The sequence below is a fragment of the Sciurus vulgaris genome (assembly GCF_902686455.1).
Source record: "Sciurus vulgaris genome assembly, chromosome: 4".
In the NCBI taxonomy this organism is placed as follows: domain Eukaryota; kingdom Metazoa; phylum Chordata; class Mammalia; order Rodentia; family Sciuridae; genus Sciurus; species Sciurus vulgaris.
The window spans coordinates 15,424,996-15,445,477 of NC_136464.1; the positions used below are offsets into that span (position 1 = coordinate 15,424,996).

Sequence of the window (20,482 nt, forward strand, 5' to 3'; positions counted from 1 at the left end):
CCATTCTAAGCTTTCTGAGGAATCTCCATACTGCTTTCCAGAATGGCTGCACTAATTTGCAACCCTACCAGCAATGTATGAGTGTACCTTTTTCCCCACATCCTCGTCAACACCTATTGTTGCTTGTGTTCTTGATAATCGCCATTCTAATTGGGGTGAGATGAAATCTTAGGGCAGTTTTGATGTGCATTTCTCTTATTACTAGAGATGTTGAACATTTTTTTCATATATCTGTAGATTGCTTGTACATCTTCTTCTGTGAAGTGTCTGTACATTTCCTTAGCCCATTTGTTGATTGGATTATTTGTATTCTTGGTGTAGAGTTTTTTGAGTTCTTTATAGATTCGGGAAATTAGCGCTCTATCTGACGTATGAGTGGCAAAGATATTCTCCCACTTTGTAGGCTCTCTCTTCACATTACTGATAGTTTCCTTTGCTGAGAGAAAGCTTTTTAGTTTGAATCTATCCCAGTTGTTGATTCTTGCTTTTATTTCCTGTGCTATGGCAGTCCTGTTAAGGAAGTCTGATCCTAAGCCAACAAGTAGAAGGTTTGGACCTACTTTTTCATCTATAAGATGCAGGGTCTCTGGTCTGATTCCGAGGTCCTTGATCCATTTTGAGTTGAGTTTTGTGCAGGGTGAGAGATAGGGGTTTAATTTCATTCTGTTGCATATGGATTTCCAGTTTTCTCAGCACCATTTGTTGAAGAGGCTATCTTTTCTCCATTGCATATTTTTGGCACCTTTGTCTAGTATGAGAAATTTGTATTTATTTGGGTTTGTGTAAATGTCCTCTATTCTGTACCACTGATCTACCTGTCTATTTTGGTAGCAAAACCATGCCGTTTTTTACTACTGCTTTGTAGTACAGTTGAAGATCTGGTATTGCGATACCCCCTGCTTCACTCTGCTAAGGATTGCTTTAGCTATTCTGGGATTCTTATTCTTCCAGATGAATTTCATAATTGCTTGCTCTATTTCTGTAAGGTACATCATTGGGATTTTAATTGGAATTGCATTGAATCTGTATAGCACTTTTGGTACTGTGGCCATTTTGACAATATTAATTCTGCCTATCCAAGAACATGGGAGATCTTTCCATCTTCTAAGGTTTTCTTTAATTTCTTTCTTTAGTGTTCTGTAGGTCTCATTGTAGAGGTCTTTCACCTCTTTTGTGAGATTGATTCCCAAGTATTTTATTTTTTTTTCGATGCTATTGTGAATGGGGTAGTTTTCCTAACTTCTCTTTCTGAAGATTCATCACTTATGTATAAAAATGCATTGGATTTATGAGCATTGATCTTGTAACCTGCTACTTTACTGAATTCACTTATGAGTTCTAAGAGTTTTCTGGTGGAATTTCCAGGTTCCTCTAAATATATAATCATGTCATCAGGGAACAGGGATAGTTTGAGTTCCTCTTTTCCAATTCATATCCCTTTAATTTCTTTGGTTTGTCTAATTGCTCTGGCTAGAGTCTCAAGAACAATGTTGAATCGAAGTGGTGAAAGAGGGCATCCCTGCCTTGTTCCAGTTTTTAGGGGAAATGCTTTCAGTTTTTCACCATTTAGGATGATATTGGCCATGGGCTTAGCGTAGATGGCCTTTACAGTGTTAAGGAATGTTCCCACTACCCCAATTTTTTCTAGTGTTTTGAGCATGAAGGGATGATGTATTTTATTGAATGCTTTTTCTGCATCTATCGAAATAATCATGTGATTCTTAACTTTAAGTCTGTTGATATGGTGAATGACATTTATTGATTTCCGGATGTTGAACCAACCTTGCATCCCTGGGATAAAACCCACTTGATTGTGGTGCACAATCTTTTTAATATATTTTTGTATGCGATTTGCTAAAATTTTGTTGAGAATTTTTGCGTCGATGTTCGTTAAGGATATTAGTCTGAAATTTTCTTTCCTTGATGTGTCTCTGTCTGGTTTAGGTATCAGGGTGATATTGGCTTCATAGAATGAGTTTGGGAGGGTTCCCTCCTCTTCTATTTCATGGAATACTTTGAGGAGTATTGGAATGAGCTCTTCTTTAAAGGTGTTGTAGAACTCAGCTGAGAACCCAACTGGTCCCGGACTTTTCTTTGTTGGTAGGCTTTTGATGACCTCTTCTATTTCATTGCTTGAAATGGATTTATTTAAGTTGTGTATGTCCTCCTCATTCAGTTTAGGTAATTCATATGTCTCTAGAAACTTGTTAATGTCTTCGAGATTTTCTGTTTTGTTGGAGTATAGATTTTCAAAATAGCTTCTAATTATGTTTTGTATTTCACTCGTTAATTTGAGTTTTCTCCCTCTTTGTTAGTGTGGCTAAGGGTTTATCAATTTTGCTTATTTTTTCAAAGAACCAACTATTTATTTTGTTAATTTTTCGGATTGTTTCTTTTGTTTCAATTTCGTTGATTTCGGCTCTGATTTTAACTATTTCCTGTCTTCTACTACATTTGGTTGGTCTGCTCATCTTTTTCTAGGGCTTTGAGCTATAGTGTTAAGTCGTTTATTTGTTGATTTCTACTTCTTTTGTTGAATGCACCCCATGAAATAAATCTTCCTCTAAGTACTGCTTTCATAGTGTCCCAAAGGTTTTGATATGATGTGTCTTTGTTCTCGTTTACTTCTAAGAATTTTTTAATTTCCCTCCTGATGTCTTCTGTTATCCATTCATCATATAATAGTGTATTATTTAATCTCCAGGTTTTGGAGAAGTTTGTTTTTTATTCTGTCATTTATTTCTAATTTCAATCCATTATGATCTGATAGAGTACAAGGTAGTTATCTGTATCTTCTTGTATTTGCTAACATAGCTTTGTGGCATAAAACATGGTCTATTTTAGAGAAGGATCCATGTGCTGCTGAGAAGAAAGTGTATTCGTTCTTTGTTGGATGGTATATTCTATATAAGTCGGTTAAGTCTAAATTGTTGATTGTGTTATTGAGATCTATGGTTTCTTTATTCAATTTTTGTTTGGACGATCTTTTTAATCCAACATGACAGTCCATGTCTTTTGATTGATGAGTTCAGGCCATTAACATTCAGGGTTATTATTGTGATATGATTTGTATTCCCAGTTATCTGACTCATTTTTGTTTTTTTGACATGATTTGGTTTCTCCTTTATTTAGCTATTCCTTTAGGCTAGTTCCTCCCGTTGCTGATTTGCATCGTTGTTTTTCATCTCTTCCTCATGGAATATTTTGCTGAGAATGTTCTGCAATGCCGGCTTTCTTTTTGTAAATTCCTTTAGCTTTTGTTTATCATGGAAGGATCTTATTTCATCGTCAAATCTGAAAGTAAGTTTTGCTGGGTATAAGATTCTTGGTTGGCATCCGTTTTCTTTCAGGGCTTGGTAAATGTTGTTCCAGGCCCTTCTAGCTTTTAGGGTCTGGATTGAAAACTCTGCTGATATTCTTATTGGTTTCCCCCTGAATGTAATTTGATTCTTTTCTCTCGTGGCCTCTCAAATTCTGTCTTTATTTTGTATGTTAGGTGTTTTCATAATAATGTGCGTTGGTGTGGGTCTGTTGTACTTTTGTATATTTGGAGTCCTATAAGCCTCTTGTACTTGGTTTTCCATTTCATTCTTCAGATTTGGAAAATTTTCTGATATTATTTCATTGAATAGATTGTTCATTCCTTTTGGTTTGTTTTTCTAAGCCTTCCTCAATCCCAATAATTCTTAAATTTGGCCTTTTCATGATATCCCATAATTCTTGTAGATTCTTTTCATGATTTCTTACCATCTTTTCTGTTTGGTCAACTTTGTTTTCAAGATTAAATATTTTGTCTTCAATGTCTGAGGTTCTGTCTTCCAGGTGTTCTATCCTATTGGTTATGCTTTTTATGGAGTTTTTAACTTGGTTTATTATTTCCTTCATTTCAAGGATTTCTGTTTGGTTTTTTTTCAGTATCTCTAACTCTTTATTGAAATGATCTCTTGCTTCCCGTATTTGCTATTTTAACTGTTGATTGGTGTGATCATTTAATGCCTGCATTTGCTCTTTCATCTCCTTCAATGCCTGCATTTGCTCTTTCATCTCCTCGTTTGTTTCCCTGATTGTTTTAATTATGTACATTCTGAACTCCCTTTCTGACATTTCTTCTGCTGTGCTGTCATTGAGTTTTATTGATATAGTTTCTAGGTTTGTTTGGGACATTTTCTTCCCTTGTTTTCTTATATTGGTCAGATGTCAGTGGGATTCTGTGATATTGCAGATTTCCTCTATTTGCTTATAGTGTCCCTGTAGATGTCCAGTGTATCACCTCCCAGCCTTCAGTAGCCTGAAGTCTTGGAGTAACTTGATAATGCAGTACTTCTGAAGAAAGCTGTCCCTAGCCTGCTACTGGTTCCAGGGCTTGGAGCTGGCTCTGTGTGGAAAGGCTCTCTCTGGGGGGCCTGCTCCGAGAAGCTGGCTGTGTGGGAGGAGCCCACCGCTGGAGTGCCCAGGGCTGCCTGGAGAAGACTCTATCTGCCCTGCCCTACTCTAATAAGCCACCCAAATCCGGGCCTGCCTCCCGGGCCGAGCTTCACCGGGTGGGGGAGACTCATCCCGTGGTTCTATTTTAGTCCGAGTCTCTCAATGCCTCCCCTTCTTGAATCCTGGGCTCTAGAGTGACTGGAGATGCAGTCACCCTCTAGTCCGCCATCTTGGATCACCCTGTGGAAAAAGCCTGCGGCCAGAGGGGGGCAGGGCCGCCTGGAGAGGTGAGACCTGGATATTGATCCAGTGAAACTGATTTCAGACTTTTAACATTCAGAGTAGCAAGAGTTTAATAAATGTCTGCTGATTGAAGACATCAAGTTTGTAGCTAATTTGTTATAACATTTATAGGAAATTAATACAAATAATTTATTAATGTAATTAATTTAAACAAAATATTGTTAATATAGGAAATGGGATTGCAGAGATATTTTAAATTTCATTTTGTAATTGCAATATATCTACTTTTCTACACAGAAGAAAACAGCAATCAAAATTCTTCCTTTGTTACTGTTATTTTATGTAGCTTCTAGCCATTACCATATTAGAAGGAATGATTTAGAGTCAAACTATAGATTGCCTTTATTTTACTCTAAATTAATAAATGTATGAATAGAATAAGATTTAGGAGCATGATTTTCAAGTCTAAGAAAAAGTGTCTTAATTTGTTGCTTTCAAAATTCTATCACCAAAATGATTAAAAAATAAATTAATGAACTGAATATTAATTTGAAATACAAATAACCATAAAGAGTAATTCATACATATAAAGGCTTACCCAATGATTAAAAATTTAATACTGGCATCTACATTTAAGTGCAGTAAAGACTCATCTTTTTTTTTTTTTTTTTGGGTGCTGGGGATCGAACCCAGGGCCTTGTGCTTGCAAGGCAAGCACTCTACTGACTGAGCAATCTCCCCAGCCCCAAGACTCATCTTTTTATAAAAACATATCCATGAAAAATTTTCTACCACTCCTCCCTGAGATAACCTAACCAGACCAGGCCAGAACATTGATCTAAGACTTTCAGTCTCCACGATGGTAAGAAATAAATGTCTGTTGTTTAAGTGACCCAGTCTGTAGTACACTGCAGCCTGAGCTAAGACTTCATGCTTTGAAGGAAATCTGTAAACCATGGTTAAGGAGTTTGAGAAGGGGTCTGCTTAATAGTAGGGCACTTGCCTAGCATATGTGAGGCCCTGGGTTCGATTCTCAGCACCCCAAAAATATCAATAAATAAAATTACTGTGTCCATCTACAACTAAAAAAAAACTTTTTGAAGAGTGCTATAAAAATAAATGTTATAAAAAATAAATATACAAATGAATAATGAACAAAATAAAATCCTAAGCATTTAAGACCCTGGTTATTATTAGTTAAAAATGACATATAGAATTTGCTAGACAGAGGCAGAATTTGTTTACCATACAAATATCCTACAAAGTTAGAGGCAACAAAAGCCTACAAAGTCAGAGACAACAAAGTAAGCGGTTATAAATATTTCTACATTAGGCACACTTCCCTAAGGAAGGAATATATGGAGAGAGAGAGAGAGAGAGAGAGAGAGTGTGTGTGTGTGTGTCCAGCAAAAAGTACTCTGAAATTTGAAATTTGTTAGTTCAGTCTGCAGCCATATTCTTTCTCCAGTCTGACTTCCCTGGTAATCTCATCTAGTCTCAAGGCTTTAAGTACCATCAATGACTTCCAATTTAATATTTTTAAGTAAGGATACCCAAACTAACAACCATGATACAGACCTCTCTCCACTAAATTTAGACTGAAGTGCCTCCTCAATATTTCCTTTTAGATGTCTAAAAGACATCTAAGAATTAAAATACAAAACCACCCTTATCTTTCTCCTAAAATCTTTCTCATCTCAGTTGATAACAACTCCATCTCTTCATCTGCTCAAGAACTTTAAAGTCATCTTTTGACTCTTCTTTTGCTCATTCCATACATCCAATCTATCAAAAAAATCTATTAACTCTACTTTAAAATTACTTTCAGTATTCAAAGTCACCACCTCCACTTTTACCAACCTGTCCATGCTACTGCCATCATCTCTCGCCGAGATTATAATTACAGCAGTAGCCTCTTAACTGGTATGTGGATCCCACAATCTATTCTCAATATAGAAGCCAACAGGAAACTTACGAAACTACATCAAATGATATCTACCTTCTGCTCAAAAATCTTTCAATAGCTCTCCCATGGCACTTTAGGTAAAAGTCAAAATCCTTACAAAGCTAAAGTTTAGCTTAGTTCTATCTTTCACATACCTCCATCAACCACAACAACCCCTTAACTCCTATCTCCAATCTTCTCCTTTGAGCTCATAGCTAACTAATCTCCCCCTCAGAAGTCAGTTTCAGCCACACTGGCCATTTTGCTGGTCTTCAAGCACAGCAGGCATGTTCCTGCCTACAGCCTTCTCAGACTGCTTCCTCTACCTACAAGTTTCTTTCCTAGATACCCACATGGGTAACTTCTCTCACCTGCTCTAAGTCTTTGCTCAAATGGCACCTTCTCCATAAGCCCTAATCTAACCATCATATTTTAAATTTAACCCACAGCTATCTCCCTTTCTCTACTCTATTTTTCCATTATACTAGTCACTTTCTCACATATTACATATTTAATGTTTATAGTTGTCTCTCCTAACTTGAATGTGACTTCCCTAAGGATCTTTGCCTTCTTAGTTCCACAATATATCCCAAGGACTCAGAGAAGTGCCTCCCACTTAACAAAAGCTAAAAAAATTGGTACATTAATAAATGAACAAAAATAAATAAATGACCTCATGAATAAACGTAGAATCATATCCATTCTCAATGCTACATTTCTTTCTAAACAATAAACTTTTTAAGCAGGTTAGGAACAAAAATGTTATTGGCTCCTACAAAAAGTCAGATCTGCTGTGCTTCCTAGATAAGAATATTTTAATTGAGTATTCTGTTACCTATCTCTGCACAAGATTAAAAAAAATAAAAATAAAGACCATGTCCACTGTTACTAATTTCTTAAAGGGAAATGTAAGCTACCTTGCAAATTTCTTCAAGGCAAAACAGATTACATGTGTATGTATATACTATCCTAAAATAACTAATTATGCCCTGATATGTTATATGATAACCCCAGAAAAAAATACTACAGGGTAAAATAAGAGTTTGAGTTAAAAGAGTATACATTTTCTAAATCAAACAAAATTATCAGGTTTACACAACTGCAAAGCCATGAGGTTTAAGTGCTCTTTCTGGTAGGAAACACTGCCACCTAAGGGCAAATGTTAAAATCTAAAACCAAAGGACAAATAAATATAAGACCAAGGACCCACTCAAGAACCAAAACTTGAGTAAAACATTTAAAATACTTCAATTTAATTGTCTCTTATTTAGAATTTTTATATGAAAGTAAATTATATAATTTATTGGAGTACTAAACACCTATAATTGAATATTCATGTATTATTAAATACTACTGGTAAATTAGCAGATTTCTAATTCATTCATTTGACAATAAAAGAAACAACTGGGTATCTACTACATGTCCTGACTATATTAGGTTCTGGGGATACAAAGATGATTAAAACATTATCTTTCTTAACCTCATGGAGCTTGTTACAGTGGAAAAGAAAAATCACACAAACAGCATTATGAACTGTGATGAATGCTATGATTTTAAAAAGCAGTAGTTCTCAAGTAGTTCTCGAGATAGCACAGAATGGGAATCTGACCTGGTCTTCAACTATTATTGGGATGAGGTATTCTAGAAAGAAGTTCAGAAATAAGAAAGGTCTTGAGATAGAAAGGGATAAAGCATCTGAGAAACTGAAATAAGTAAAAAATAAAGTATGACTTTACAGATCAGAGGCACAATGCAATGAAACTGCTCCATTAAATGACTTACGTATTCAGTCTGTCTTTAAATCAGTAAAGGCTAAAAACAACCAACTTCAATCCTTAAATGAAAACTGTTGTCTGAATTGAAATCAAAGAAATACAGAAAACATAAAAACTCTTACAAGGATTAAAAACACATTAAGAGTTTAAACAACAGGCTTAAACAGGATGGGCCCAGGGACAAGGGGATACATACGTAAAAGATGGCAACCTGTTTATCATCTCTCCATAAAAATCACATGCCAAAGCCTGCTGAAAATCTCTGTTGCCTGCCTCCTCCTACCACTAGCCCACATTGCAGAGTCTTTCTGAGTAGACAGGAGAGAACTGCTTGGCCCATTCCTTGTCAATTATGGCAACAATCTATACTTAAAATGTTTTATTTGGATTTTCTACTTATTTGAGCTCCATATGTTTGGGGAAAAGCTTACTGTGTGAATTTTGTTCAGACACAGGACCCATTCCTAGCACACATAACAAGTCAAATTCTTATATTTCCCCAAGTAGCTGAGGTATGGATAAGACCTAGGTTTAGCCAACTAGATGCTTCTAAGCAAGTCTTTCAATCTTCACAAGTGATACAAAGATATGGGACAGTTTAAAGTTCTTACCATCCATGCCTGCAGCATGGAGCAACCATGTAAGGATGCCAATGGTGGTATGCCAAGGTCCAGTGGCAGTGACAAGAGTATTCTAACTTTCCTATTGCTTTATCTTTGCTGTGGACTTATCCTTCCCTTTGTACCTTTCTTTTTCTAAAACTGGTTTTTTCGGCCTTCCCATCTTGCTTATGAGTTGTCCAATATCCTTTTCTTTTTTTCTTTTTCCCTCCAACCCCAGTACTAGGGATTGAACCCAGGGTAGCTTTACCACTGAGCTACACCTATGGTCCTTTTTCTAAATTTGATATTGAGACAGGGTCTCACTAAGTTGTCCAAGCTAACCTTGATATTGTGATCCTCCTGTCTCAGTCTCCCTGTAACTGGGAGGAGAGATGTGTGCCACTGTACCAGGCTTCGATATCCTCTTGTTAGGAAATAGGCTAAAAGAATCAAAATAAGTTGCTAAAAAAGGTTAAAATTTATGACCCTCTTTGAAACATTCTAGAGGTGAATGGGCCAGTGCTATCACTTATTACATGGTTACCATTTACCAGTCACAGAAACAGAACTGAACAACCTAATAGTTGTATGCAGCATTCCACACACAGTCTATGGACCTAAACTTGGTAGCATAACCACAACAGCTACACGGTAGGATGAGAACTGTGACATGTAGCTATAAGGCCACATGGAAGCTAAAACTCAGTGGATCCTACTTCCAAAAGGAAAGAAAGACCAGGAGCAATGGTGCATGCCTATAATCCCAGTGGCTCAAGAGTCTGAGACAGAAGGATCACAAGTTCAAAACCAGCTTCGTCAAATCAGTGAGGCCCTAAGCAACTCAGTGAGACACTGTCTCAAAAATAAGAAGGGCTGGGGATGTGGCTCAGTGGCTAAGGGTCCATGGGTTCAACCCCTGGTACCCACCACACCCCACAAAAAAAGGGAGAAAAGGATGCATACTGGGAAACGGTATTTTCTTTTCAGTAGCTGCCTTTTCTAATTCAGTAAGCAAGAACTGCTTCTGTTACTTTCAACCAAAGACCCCCAAAGATTCAGAAAAGATTCAGGGAGAAACCTGGAGCCATTCTGACTAAAGGAGTTGGTGAAGGGAACATCACATCTTGGAGTTTGCTTTGAAAATCACTGTTCTAGTATACTCTCTATATGTGAACATAAATTCAATTTGTTATATTTTTATTTTGATTATCTTCTTAAAATTTTCTCATATATTTCCATGTTTGAAAGCCATCTTAAGAGATCAATACTTTCAAAGTTGTCTTTTTCCCTTATGTGACTTAGTAAGATTTAAATAAACTTTATTATGTGAAAAATGTCAGAGAAACCACAATGTCATTCAGTACATGAATGGATAAATTGTGACACGTCCATTTAATGGAATATTATTCAATGCTAAAAAGAAATTAGCTATTAAGCCATGCAAACACATTCAGGAAACTTAAATACATATTGCTATATGAAAGAAGTTAAGACAGAAAGCGTTACTACATGATTCCACTTAAGTCACATGCCCCATTGTAACCATGTTTCAGTCAACAGCAGACCACATATACAACTATGGTCCCTTAAGTTTATATCACCCAGTGACACTGTAGGTCTCTTAATTGCACAAGTATACTCTTAAGATGTTCACACAAAGCCGCCTAACAACCCCTTTCTCAAAATGTGTTCCCATTATTGCACAACACGTGACTGTGTATAACATCTAGGAAAGGCAAAACTATGGAGACAGGAAGAAAGATCAATGGTTGCCATGGACTGGGGGAGGAAATGACAACAAAGAGCACAGGGAATTTTTAAGTTACAGAAATTATTCTGTACATACAAGGACAGACACATGTCACAGTACATTTATCTAAATACAGAGAATGTACAACACCAAGAATGAACCCTGATGTAAACTTTGACAGGGTGACAGTGATTTGTTGATGTAGTTCATCAATTCTAACAAATGTCTGGCTCTAGTAGGAGATGCTGACAATGAGAAAGGTTCTGCATGTGTGGGGCAGAGATTTCTGCACCTTCTGCTCAATTTTTCTAAGAACTTAAAACTGCTGTCAAAGATGAAGTCTATTTAAAAAGTCATACAATTAGACAATGCCACATAGGTGTCTATCCCTTTAGCAATATATTTCACATGTAAATATCATTATCTAAGAATAAATTATGACAAATTTAAACCGTACACAATAAACCAGTGTGCTTTTCAAATTGCTGCACTTAGCATTTTCTACATTCTTTACAATTTTAATTTTTCTTTTGTCTGTTTGGGTTTGTTTATTTGTTTAAGTGTTTTCTATAGGAAAAGGGCAACAGTTGGCTTTATTGGTGTCACCTATTCTTAAAATAAACGCCTATGTAATTTGGAAAAATATCTCAAACAGTAAAAACATGAAACCAGATGATTAAGAAAAAATTTGATGATAAAGTTAAGGTTGGGGAATATAGTGATAGCTGAGCAGAAATATTAGAGATACTACACATAAAACTAAAGAAACAGGGACACACGAAGCACAGGCAGGACAGCATGAGGTCTGTCCTTGTGTTCTCTTAATAAGATTCCAGTTTCTGAGTGGTAACGTTCAAATAGTGTCAGTCAAACAGGGTAAGTAAAATCAAACAATATCAGAGGACAATAGGGGCAACAACAATCTATCATTCTAACCTAGAGAATGCAGTTCCAAATAACACATTCTGTAAAACTGCCAGGTTCTGAATCTCATAAAGATTGCCTATACAGCCCTCACTTTCAAATGTCTAGTTCTTTGATCATTCCCCATTTGTCCTAGAAATAAATACCTCTATTCTTCTTACCTCACTGACTCCTCCTTAGTCTATATATCTGAAATAAAAATATTATTTTTCCTTTAATTATTTTGTTTATAATCCCACCTACTTTTAACTCTACTTTCTTAAATGCAGAATCTAAGACTGGGTTTGAGACTCCAAGAAAACAATCTGCACATGCTGTCTTAAAAACAGCATTCTACCTGGCCCTCTACCTTCAAAATATTCACGTTCAAAGATCAACTCCTTAATTAACAGATAAGAACAATATAAAATGCATATGGTTTCTATAAAATATTTTATAATTTATAAATCACAGTCACATTATTGTTATTTAAAATGTGTGTACACATACACACATACGTATTTATGCATCTCTTAGGCTATTCATACTAGGACTCTTCTTTAAAAGTCAACATATCAGTACTATGAGTATTTGCTTCCCCATTTCCATTTGCTTACAGACATATCAGATTCAGAAATTTTATGATTTAGGGCACTACTGGTGAAAATAATAGAATGTAAAAAGGCCAATAAACAAAAACTAGGAAAATGAAAGGTAATATTTTGAAACAAGTGTATATTACAAAACCCTCAGAAAAGAAAGCATTTCACAGAAGGCCTAAGAGGAGAACAGAAAATGGATAGGGATGTTCATAGAGAATGTCATACAATGTATTATTATTCTGCTTTCAAGACTGTTGAAATGGAATAGCAACTGAAAACCAATTTGCAAACATTATGTGCATGAGCTATCCTTCTATTTCTCAGGCTTTAAATTGATCTCGATATACCATTTGCCCTATAGAAAAAGAATTAATTGTAGTTTCAGATTGAAATTTTTAAAGAAAATAATATCTCAAGGAAGAAGAAAAGCCAGAAATGATTAAAATAGCCAGGAAAATATACACCCCTTCAATCAAGAGCTCTTATAAATTTGTAATAATCTGTCATAATCATAATAGGTAATCAAATTCAATTTAATAAGAAATCACTTAATCTTGTGTGGCTGTCATATCTAATATTCTCAAATGTGATAACATAAGTTTAAGACAGAAATAATTTATACAAAGCCTAAAATAATCCCACTAAGAAAGTACTCAGCATACTCAGTGACACTTTTTTTAAATGTCATCTCAAGAATGATGAATACAACTACCTGAGGAGCATTTTCTCTTTGGTTTTTACTTAGCATGTCTAATAGAAACTATAGCTACTATTGCTACATGATGTTATAACAACACTCCATCATACTTTTGGGTTATGTAATTAAGTGAGTCAAACTCTATTGACAAGATTAACACATTGACACAAGGGAAGCCTTTCAAAATGTGAACATAAATACAATTAGCAAAAGGTAGGCTCTGGGTGGGTAAGTCCACAGATGACTATACCTATTCCTTAGTTTAATTCCCCAGTGAAAAAATGTATGACTTTATACCCAGATGCTGAAGTAAACCAAAATTCTCCAGCATGATCTAAAATTAATCTTTAATAATAGATATTTATAAATTATGTAGAATTCTTTCCCAGGATCCTACTTTTATAATAGGCAGCCAAATACTTGAATCTTTTAAATACCTTTTGAAATATTCTCATGTTCTTTTTAAAATAGCCACAAGAGGTCAGTCTTTGCTAAGAAATAAGTAATAAAATGCAGGCTATTGTGAGATGGCATTTATTTTTGCAACACACTACTAAAGTTACCCATTATAAATCCAATTTGAATGTACCCAATGTTGAACACAGTGAAGTCTTCAATTCTTTGAAGATTCAACAAAAATTACATTAGATCATAATGATCACACACCTACAACTTTAAAGTTTCATATACAAACTTCACTTAATCCTCAAAATACCAAGTAGACAAAATCTTTACAATTTCTATTTGTGAAAACACAAATTATTAAGAAGTTAATTGTTAATCTGAACATTTAAAAATAAAAACAAATACATGTGATTTGAATGTGCAAACTGTAATGAAATGAATGTAGAATTTGTATAACAAAATATATTAATTGATGTTTCAGAAGTTATTACCCCACACAGGCTTACCTTGCCAACTATCATTGCAGACACACAGTTTTTCTCCTGTCAAGTCACAGTACCCATGATCTGGACTGCCGCAGTTGGCTTTACAGTAAGGAATGTCACAAGCTTCACCCTTCCAGTACTTATCACATTCACAGTATACTTGACTGGGAACAGAGACACTGGTTGTACACTTCCCATGGCCTGAGCAATTGTTAGGACAAGAATTGATTCTGTAAAACATAATGCATACATACTCAAATTCAAGATAATTAAAAAAAGAATTTTGGTTGATATTTTGTAAACTTTCTAGTTTTTATATTGAGTCTTATTTGTTTATTAATTTAATACTGTTTCACAATATAGCTCCAGCTCTTTAATCTATAAGCTTTCACTCTCATGCAATCCAGTTACCATTTATTTGCAATTAGTCTTTGTTCCACAAGTTTACTTTGCTACCAAGACTTCAAACATCTAAGGACTTACACACTCCATCTACAGGATCTGTACAGTTCCAAGAACAATTTTTTGTAAAGACTTAAATACAGATATTTTTAATATAAATTTTACAGAAAAAGTTAAATTCCATGAACACCTGAGAGACTATAAGAAGTCAAGACATAACTTGGGCAAATATGCTACCACCCATACATTCTTATGAAAGAAAAGGATATTTACCACATTTCATTTTAAAGTCCTTAAAATAATTATATTCTACTATGTATTTATTCTCCTTTGCATACACTCTTGTATTTATTATGTAATAAATAAATCCTATAATAAATTGGTGGTTCAGGGACATTTTGAATATTTTATTCCTGCTTAAAAAAATGTCTAGTTATCAATTTCTACCTTTATGAAGAAAAGAAAACAATTAAGGTGTAAAGATCCTCTGTAATCATTCCTATGAAAAGCATCTGAAAGCATCTCTGGCTACTTTACTTCATCCTGAGACTTCTAGATGTAAAAATGTACAGAAAGTGCCAGATACATAATAAATTCTCAATAAGTATTGTTTTTTCCTATTTTTAGAGGAGACAGTGGTATAGCCACATTTATCTCCCAAGCTTCGACGTCCTCACGTGTATTATCAGAAAAAATACGCACCTGAAAGAATGGATAAAAAGGAAATTGAATGACACAATGTATTATACAGCATCTAGAACAGTCTCTGGCCTAAAGAAGGACTACCAAAACTTAGCTCCATGCCTCTCTTCAAATTACAAATAAAATACATTAGAAGTACAGAAAGGCAGCTCTGCGCTCCCTGCATTCTCATGCACCTGTTACTACCAGTAAAGCTACACTGGGTTTTAGGCATTTGCCAACAATTTTAAATTTTGTAATTAATATTCAACCAAACTTAATTTGCAACCATAACATCCTCAGACTTAGATACTATCCCAATATGGGCTTAAGATAGCATTTGGTGGTATATTATTAAGATTGCATGACTTAGGAAGGGATCCTACTATAATTTGAATAACACACCTGCTCCTAACACATAAGACATTTATAGAAACAATAAACTCTTAAGTCAAGTTATAAGAATCCATTACAAAGATGAATTTTTTAAAAAAATACTTACGAATAAAAAATGTTGAAACCAGTTAGGTTATATGCAGCATCACTAAAGAAGTGTAACAGTGCATAGCCAGATGTTGTAACAACTTCAGGCACAGTTTCATTTCCCCTTACTTCAGGGACTATCAAACCACTAAAAGAGAACAAAATATTGTATATATCCGTTGTATACAGATGACTGTTAAGTTACATAAAAATTAACTCAAAAATATTCTTATTAGAATCATTAAGCAGCTACATTAGAATGAATAACTCTAAAGTGAATAAATCTAAAATTAGCCCCTATCCATTTCTACTCCATTAGCTCTCCTCCTGCTGCCAATATACTAACAATTACTCTCATACCACCTCATTCTTTTTTCTCATCACCATGGACTGCAATGTTCCCTTTCTGCATTTGATTGTGCTATCCATCCTGTCATAATACCATACTGTGGTCTTTTACTTAAATCACATATAAAACTTCACTCAGAGTTACCGTGCTACTCTAACAAGTGATCCCACTGATTGCAAATTCCAGTAAAGCTGGAAGGAATGCTCCCCATCAACCAATTACAACAAAATTCTAGTTCATTCCAGGTGCAGAGACACAAGCCTGCCATCCCAGGAAAATGGCAAGTTCAAGGCCAGATTCAGCAACTTAGCAAGGCCCTGTCTCAAAATTTAAAAAAAAAAAAAAAAAAAAAAAAAAAAAAATTTAAAGGGTTGGAGACAATAAAATTCAAGTTCACTATTATATTTCCAATACACTCATCCAGGCATTTCAGGTAATTTTAAAATATATGTTTTCTAAGTTCTTTAAAATTCTGCATATTTATGCAAACTGCATTATTAATATATAACTATTTCAAAACAGAATATTGTTCACTGAGGCCTATATGCACACAAAAGAAAACTAATCTGGGGGTAGAGGGAAAGAAATGTATAAAAGATAGCATTTCAAGTAACTGGCACTTCTCTTTAACCTACCTGTTCATAAGGAAAAATTACATATCTTCACTTACTTATACCATACTACCCTCTCTAATTTGTAAAAACGTGCAATGAGGAAGAAAAGAAGCTAATAACAAACTACATAAATCAAAATAGCAAATTCCTTTAAACCAAGTTAAATTTGTTTAGGCACACAAACTGAATTCTGTCACTCAAATCATATTTTACATGTTAAATATTAGTCAAATAATTTATTTTTCAAACATATTCTCAAACACAAACTAAAAAGTAACCAACTCTTCATTTAATGCTTTAGTAACTATTATTACAACTACTAGGTTATATGACATCTACTGTAATTATTGTATATATGATTAAGTCATATATAAACCTTCACTCAGCACTACCTTGCTACTCTAACAAGTAATCCTATAGCTTTATCTTTTCCCACTGGTTGCAAATTCTAGAGAAGCTACCAGGAATGCTCCATACCAACAAGGGAACAAAGGTTTTGAAAAGACTGTCAACAAAATTCAAATTCTGTAATACTAATCTTAGCTACACACATAGTGATAAAAGAACTAAAGCTTAGAATTACATAACACAGACTCATATTCTGACTCCATATCACTTATCAGATAGGCAACTTTGGGCCACTTATAGAATCTTTCTGTGCCCCAATTCTCCATTTTTAAAATGGCAGTAATAATAACTAAACTATCACTATGAGGGTTAAATCAATTAGTGAATATAAACAATTTGTATGTTGTCTGGCACAAAATGAGTACTAAACAGATGGCTGACTGCTATTTACTGGTTAATCTGAGTCCTACGTATCCCTTCACATGTTCTATGATCAAGTTACTCAAAACAACTTATTATTGACCTAAAATATAAAGTCCTTAATTTGTCTATACCTTTATACACATTTTTCTCTACCTAGAATGTCCTTACCTGGTCCCATACTTGCCTACCATGCTTCTCTACTCATGAAAAAATTTACCATGCAGGACTGGATACTTTTTCTGAAATTATTTAGGCCTCTTTTATAACCTGATTAAAATACACTTTTCCACACACTATTTATGTGTGAAAAATCTGTTTTCATGCCCCCAGTGTGCATGACGACTATGTACTAAGGAATTTGGCTGGCCTTTGTTCTCAGTTCTTGGAATGCAGCCTTTAAGTCCTTGGAATTTCCCAAGTGATAAGAGTGTCTTTGTTACTAATGGTAGGCCCTGACAGTTTCTGCCAGTAAGGTGACTCATGATAGGCCTCTAGATTTAAGAGACAATTCTTGATAGGGGATAACCACACCAACAAGACCAGCCACTCCAGTAAAGGGTTGTGGCCATATATGGCATCAGCCTAACTTCTAAAGACAGGAGGGAGACTAAAACCATTGAGTTCAACTTCATGGCCAAAGACTCAATCAATCATGCCTATATAATAAAACCCCAATAAAACCTCTGAACAACTAAAACTCAGGTGAACTTTTTTGTTGGTAGTATACATTGATTAGCTGGGTGGGTGACACATCCCAAGGACACAATTTGTGATCCTTCCCAACCTCGCTCTCTTCAAATGCTTCTCTATTTGGCTGGTTCTGATTTCTATCCTTATAATAAATCTACAGTCATAAGTTCAGCACCTTTCCTAAGTTCGAAGAGTCATTTTAATCATTATCACCTCCAACCTTATAGTCAGATAGTGAGGGTGGGGACACCCAAGCTTGTAACTATTGTCTGATGTGAAGGTAGTCTTTTGGAGGGCAGTGGCCTTAGTCTAGGAAGTTTGGCCCAACTCCAAGTGGCTGGTTTCTGAACTCACTGCAATGATCTGCACCTCACTTACCCCTGGCTTAAGAAAGTCTTTGGAACTGGGCAGGTTAGCAAATGTGTGTTGAGTAATAATACTTATACAACTGGTACAATTAAAACCCTCACAATTAGGTTCTGATTCTTGACAAAATGAAGTAGAAACAATAAAAATCCTAATTCTGGCTCTATTACCTATTAGAAGTAGATAATATCTGATTCTCAATTCTTCAATTTTGAAAAGGGGATAACAGTACTTATCCAATGAGATCTTTGGGAAGATTAAATGGCATTTAAACTATCCAGAACGTGCTTAGCATCAAAAGATTATTTAACAAACACAAGTTCCCACCTCCCTCAGGACAGGTAACCAGAACACTTCCTAATGAAGTGACTAGTTCCATTTTCATAGCCGTACACTAACCCCGTCCTGCTAATTATGTTATGAAAGATTCTTTAGTAACAGGAAAAGGTTGGCAAGAATGTTAATGGGGCTGGGGATATAGCTCAGTTGATAGAGCGCTTGCCTTGCATGCACAAGACCCTGGGTTCAATTCCCAGCACCAGCAAAAAAAAAAAAAAAAAAAAGAATGTTAATGGATCAGTGTTAGTCAATGCAAAGTCCTTAGAACTACTAGAAAAATAAATGAAAATACACACAACTGATGATCAATTGTGTCACATAAAGAAAGCAATAATATCAGGCTGGGGAGGTGGTTCGGTGGTAGAGCATTTGCCTAGCACAAGACACTGGGTCGGATCCTCAGCACCACATAAAAAAATAAACAAAAAGAGTTAAAAAAAATTTTAAAAAAGAAAGCAATAATAATAGCAAAGTGATGTTTAGATTGCTAAAAATAAATGTGTGAACTCAGGATCTTATCTAATCATCATGATGAATTGTCTTACAACATAATTATTCAAAGATCTATTGCATTTTCTGTTGTCTTCAGATACAAGTATACTTGTAACCAAGTAGTTTATAATGCCCAGACAACTCAAAACAAGAGTTTTAAGACTATTTTCTTCAATAGCAATATCACAGAGTGTCTAAGCTCCTGTGGGCACACATGCTAGGCAGGCACTCTACTACTGAGTCACAACCCTGGCCCCTCCTACAGATTCACACTGACATAGTCAGTTGGAAATGTAAACCCTGGGGCTGAGTTGTAGCTCAGTAGAACAGCACTTACCTAGCACATGTAAGGCACTGGATTTGATCCACAGCACCACATAAAAATAAATAAATAAAATAAAGGTATTGTGCACATCGACAACTAAAAGAAATATTTTTAAAAATGTAAACCCTCACATGTCCAATAAATGATATTTCGCATTCCTGATTAAACAATTTTGGCAACATGAATAGTAAAATAAAATTAAAATAAGCTTTTATTTATACTTAAATGTTCAAAATGCTAGACAAGAATACAGGAGAGAAAATGTGCAACTAACAAAAGTAAAGAATATACTGAGTACCTGGTCAATAATCATATTAGTTATAAATGTCTATAAAATCTATAATACAAGTTTATAACTTTTTCTATGTCCAGTATATTCTTCTTCTACTCATAAAACTTTTTATAACATCTACATAAATACATAGAAAATGTTTTTAAACTGAGACTTAAAATGCCATAATTTAAAAATTAAGTCTATGTGACTAGTAAGAATAAAAGTTCCAATATAGCACTTATTTATCAAGGCTCTATTAATATTTACATTATTACATATACATATATACTTAAGCAGTCAGAGTATACAACATAATATTATAATCATCTTTGAAACTGAGTCAACAATATGTGCACTAAATTTACTTTTGAGTACAATTCAATATACTTCTAATTAACAAATTATACTACTTCCCTATAATGGACTATAAATTCATCACTTAAACTTACATAATTACTTACCTAAGTACAGCTATTAAAGGTGCATATATTGAATCTCCATCATAAACATACATATGATCCCAGCTACATTCTGTGGCAAAATGATTGAATCTTAATCTTAACACTGCATTTGGACTGAAAAATATTAAAATATTTTTAAATTAATATATAATACACAAAACAGTCTTAAATTTTAGATAGAATATTTTATTAAAAACCTATTTACAGATCATTTTTCTACAAATCTTCAAATCACTAAAGTTAAAGGACTCATGAACTGTCATATCTAATTTGTAAAAATGAGATTTAACTTTAAATCTATTTATAGGCCATATGCAGGACACATCATTTTCTAAAAATTTAGTCAACAGATTCTTTCTGGATTAAGGTACAGTTACATAACTTATACACATTTCTGAAACCT

The 20,482-nt window shown here is 34.7% G+C and overlaps 1 protein-coding gene across 1 annotated transcript in view; it reads right to left on the reverse strand.

Annotated features, from left to right (window-relative positions):
- The window catches only part of ATRNL1 (attractin like 1), a 746,355-nt gene that overhangs the window by 710,815 nt on the left and 15,058 nt on the right, over positions 1 to 20,482 (reverse strand). The window contains 3 exon segments of the mRNA XM_079136646.1: positions 13,854 to 14,062; positions 15,418 to 15,546; positions 20,080 to 20,193. Coding sequence (XP_078992772.1) covers positions 13,854 to 14,062; positions 15,418 to 15,546; positions 20,080 to 20,193 — 452 coding nt within the window.